Source organism: Octopus bimaculoides, chromosome 4 (genome assembly GCF_001194135.2).
Source record: "Octopus bimaculoides isolate UCB-OBI-ISO-001 chromosome 4, ASM119413v2, whole genome shotgun sequence".
In the NCBI taxonomy this organism is placed as follows: domain Eukaryota; kingdom Metazoa; phylum Mollusca; class Cephalopoda; order Octopoda; family Octopodidae; genus Octopus; species Octopus bimaculoides.
The window spans coordinates 101,969,239-101,974,171 of NC_068984.1; the positions used below are offsets into that span (position 1 = coordinate 101,969,239).

At 33.4% G+C, this 4,933-nt stretch overlaps 1 protein-coding gene across 1 annotated transcript in view; it reads left to right on the forward strand.

The window, feature by feature from the left end:
- The window catches only part of LOC106883774 (39S ribosomal protein L42, mitochondrial), a 15,307-nt gene that overhangs the window by 1,713 nt on the left and 8,661 nt on the right, over positions 1–4,933 (forward strand). Inside the window, exon 2 of the mRNA XM_014934903.2 lies at positions 3,011–3,077. Coding sequence (XP_014790389.1) covers positions 3,011–3,077 — 67 coding nt within the window. The remainder of the gene's footprint in view (positions 1–3,010; positions 3,078–4,933) is intronic.

Genomic DNA, 4,933 nt, shown 5'->3' on the forward strand with positions numbered 1-4,933 from the left:
TATATATACTAGCAGAGATACCTGGCATTGCTCAAAATTAATATGGTATAGTTTGTGTATACATTACAGTTCTGTTGAAACAGGTGATATGGGAAAGTGCAGCATTAACAACAAAACATTTGTGGAGTAAATGATGGGCTAATTTGACTAAGTGATATGCCATGCATCCATTTGGTGTATTCCAAGCCCTAACCTGTCATGGAAAATTGGGGGTGAGGGTTGTGTGATTTTTGGCTTAAAAAGTAAGTCCTGGGGTCAATTTGTTCAACTAAAAACCTGTCAAGGCAGTGCTCCAGCATTGCCACAGCCAAATGACTGAAACAAGTAAAAGAATAGAAGAATATACAAAGTTAGTCAAATTTGAGAGATGTTTGTAATGAATTTTATTTGGTGAAAAAACTGTATATTGGATAATGTTTTCTGGAGTTGCCTTTCAAAGTAAAGCAAAACTTGTTTCGAAATTCCGATTGATAAATTTTTTGGCAGGATGGGGTGATTTTAAACTTCTATATTTTAAAATCTTTGCCTATAAAATGTTCAGAAGTGTTTTGTTTAGAAACTGAAGCACTTTTTAGAAGATTTCAGTTTACAAATAATTCAGATGTGCAATTTATTGCATATTTTTTCAACACACACTTGAAAATGCAATTTTCAAATGGAGAGACAGCTGAAAAATGAATATGTTCAGTTAATTTAATACATATAAATGAAATATCTCAAGTTTTATATTTATTACACTGTTCAAACTTGGTATATTAATTACTTATACTAAGCAGTACCTTTAAGAACAATACCCAGTTTGAAATCTAAATAATAGGTAAATTAGCTAATTATATATTCAAATCTCAAATATGCATATTAGGCACAATAAATATTTCAGGTTTTCAACAGGGTTACATTCCTCAGTAAACCTGTTATATGTTTTGTCATCGATATGGCCACAAGAAAATATCTGAAGAGACCAAGCCCTACATTTGTAAGAGAGAGAGTTGAAGACCTTGGGCCAGTTGAGTTTAATTAAACAATTGGTGGACAAGTGCTACTACTGTATAAGTCTCTCTGAGAGATTTAGAAATGCAATATTTCTAATTTTGTAGATCAGTGAATTTATTTCACTTGAAATTCTATAGGTTTTCAAAGGCAAATAAGCATCGACAGCTAGCAAGCCAAGCTACTCCAGACTGATGAAAAACAATTACTCTGAAACTAGTCTGGATGCTGGCTTTGCTGAGTGGATGTGCTTATCTCCCCTGTTTGAAAACTTAAGGACACAGAATGCTTGTTACATAGCCAACTGGAAACGATGTTTCCTGTGGTTAAATAGCAGTAGCATTTCTCCCTTTCCTGGGGCTGCCACATTAATTTGGCAACAAACCATCACTCTATTAGAGGTTTTTTAAGAAAAATCGTTTGTTGGTGGGTGGTTGGACAAGGAAGATAACTCCAACTTGCAATTTTTGGACAATATAGACAATGTTGGTTGAGATGTATCTGGTCATTAAAGCCAGCCACTGAAAACGAACATCATTGAAGCATTTGCTGCTTAACAAGAATAATATTGTATCTATCAGTAATAACTCTGTTTCAATAAAATATATATAAATACTACTGCAGATAATTTTCTAGGCTATTTCCATGCTGCTGTTCTTGAACAGAACATCCGAGAACAAGTAGGAAACTTTGACTCTGTAGATTCCAAATAAATATGTCTAGTTTTTAAATCAAAGAATTTATTAAGCAAAATGTGACATATGGTTGAAATGATCTTAAGTCTGAAGTTATTTATGAAAGCTGGATATTGACAGTGGATACAGAAGTTGCAGTTGTTAGTTGTGTAAATGGAATATAAAATGCAGCTCTAAAGAATGAATATTCCATTTTGTATGGAGGGGGAGTTCAGAATCTAGATAGTGATCACTGAGGCATATAAAAACTGACCAAAAATGATAGTTTTTTTTTGTTTTGTTTTTTCTTTTTTTAATACTCTTGCACAGACCACTATTTTCAGCGCTGGTCACAGTATTAAGGAATATTTCATCTATGAAAAGTTGGAAAGAGTAAATTTTTATCAGCTTTTGTTGATCACAAATCACTTAATCTTTTGAAAATCTATGAATTTCACCATACATGTGTGTTTGCATATCAAATTTCTTATACTTTGATATGTTAAGCCTATTATCACTGTTGCATTTGTTCATATTTGAAAATGTTTGTGATTATAACAATTAAATCTTTACAGAAACATAGTTGTTCATGTTGTCTCTATGTTACTGTTATATTATATGTTCTCTCTTATGGAAAGATATCTTCTTTCCATAAGAAAGCAAGCATTGTTAAAATATACCTAACAATTCAATTATTCTCCTGCACTTAAATTTTCCATTTAAGTTTATCTGGACATGAGTGAATATTAAATGATTTAAAGGTTGAGATTTGTGGAAATGATTTGTTTTCCACTAAGGTAAAATATACTTGTTGGTCTTATGTATAGAACAACTACAATGGTAGAGAGTGGCATCACTGGGCACTTGGGCCCTACAGTGTCCCACCTGACTTCCCATCAAAAATATTTTATTGTTCCCTTAAACAAAGCATTTCATAGTTCCCTTAATTCAGATTTTATATATATATATATATATATATATATATATATAATCCGAATGCTAAAGGGTAAAGATTGACAAACTGCCCTTATCAAGTCTCTTAATTTTTAAAAACCCTGTTAACCACAAGGTTATTAGAATACTATACTGAAGATTTTCTTCCTCACATAGTGTTGAACTTTCATGTCTTTCTCCTAAATGTTAGTGACACATTCAATTAATCTTCAAACACTCGTCAAAATAACAAACTTGAAACACTTTACTTTATAGGTTTACTTTTTGACAAAGCAAATTGTATTTTATTTTCTACTCAATGCTAAAAATTAGGTAAGTTAGCACTGGTGTCATGAATTTTAAAATTTGTTTTGATATCTCTGATGTCATACATTAATTTTTATCTGTTGCAGGTATTCCAAGTTTAGTCTTACCTACAAGACACAATTCATCAGGAAATGCACATTTTAAAGCCAAAAAGTAAATTAATTTTTTTTACATTTGTTTGAAAATATTCATGAATTATTTGATATAAAAATGGATTACTGTATTTATGACAAAACATTAGTTCCAACATTAAACTCTGACTCTGTAGTTCAGTTAGATTAAATATCTGCTTAATCCCTGACTTTACAATACAATAACCAAACACCAGCTTTCTCATGACAAAGCTATTTTACTATATTCTTCATTACTTTCAAACTTAATTGAAACAAAAGCAGTGAATGGCAGTAGAAATATGGTAACAAAAGCATTAACATTATAATAATTTGTTTTTGTAATATTGCTAAAATGTAAACTTCAAAGCAAAGTATGTGGTCAAAATTAAGGGAAAAAAACCCTTTAGTAAATAAAGTTGCTGTATTTTGTCTGATCCATGCAAGCATGATGGAGTGGATGTTAAATGAGTGGCACTCACTGCCACCACTGCCTGGGTGATTGTGGTGGTGATTGATAATCACCATTCTCTAAATCAGGATTGTATTTGCACCCCAGCCCTTTAGCATTCAGATTAGTCTGTCAAAAGTAATACTATTTATCTATATTGTTTTCATTTAATCATGTATTGTATTGTAGCTTTGAGATCTCAATAATCATCATCATCATCATCGTTTAACGTCCGCTTTCCATGCTAGCATGGGTTGGACGATTTGACTGAGGACTGGTGAACCAGGTGGCTACACCAGGCTTCAATCTGATTTGGCAGAATTTCTACAGCTGGATGCCCTTCCTAACGCCAACCATTCCGAGAGTGTAGTGGGTGCTTTTACGTGTCACCGGTACGAAGGCCAGTCAGGCGGTACTGGCAAAGGCCATGCCCAAAATGGTGTATTTTACGTGCCACCTGCACAGGAGCCAGTCCAGCGGCACTGGCAACAATCTCGCTCGAATATCTTTTCACATGCCACCGGCACAAGTGCCAGGAAGGCGACGCTGGTAACGATCACGCTCAAATGATATGTTTGTTTATTTTTAGAATGACATTGTAGGATAGGTGTGAGAGGCCGGACCTGGCTGATTTAAACATAATACAGGTTGAATATTTGGGCCAGATATAGCTAGTTTAAACACTAAAGGGTTAAATGTTGGTGGTCTTTAAGAAAGCAGACAAATTAGTTTCATTGATAGCTTTTATCTTTGATACCTTTCTTTTAGAATCTTATTATAATTTCATCATTTTGTTCTTTGTACTACACCATCTGCTCATCATTATATTTCTTCTCTTGGATAATTTATTTTTGATAGTTTCACTGTTATTTAAGGGTTATGAAGTAAATAGATTTATTAACTCCCAAGATAATTAATAACATAAAGGCACAGGCATGACTTTGGGGTAAGAAGCTTACTTCCCAACCACATGATTTCAGGTTCAGTCTCACTGGGCAAGTGCCTTCTACAATAGCTCTGGGCCAACCAAAGCCTTGTGAGTGGATTTGGTAGACAGAATCTGCAAGAAGCCCATCATATATATATATATATATATATATATATATATCGTAAATATACAGGGATTAGCATTGAGTTGCTTCTCCAACATACTGAAAATTTAGAAATAGCAGTCAAAAAACTACTGATTCTAAACTACAAATTTTTCTCTAAATGGATGGCGATATTTATGGCGCACATAGAACAAAAAACCAGAGTGAAAAGCAAAAACAAACCTGCCTTTAGTTAATTGGATACGAACGTTTCGCGGTTAAGATATTAATCTATTCCGTCTCATCAGCCCAATATTCTGATAAATCTGAAAGTGTCTCTAAAAAATTCACGGTAATTTCTGGCCATGCGACGCCAAAAATCAACGAGAAGAAAAGGCACTTACGAATTCATCGGCT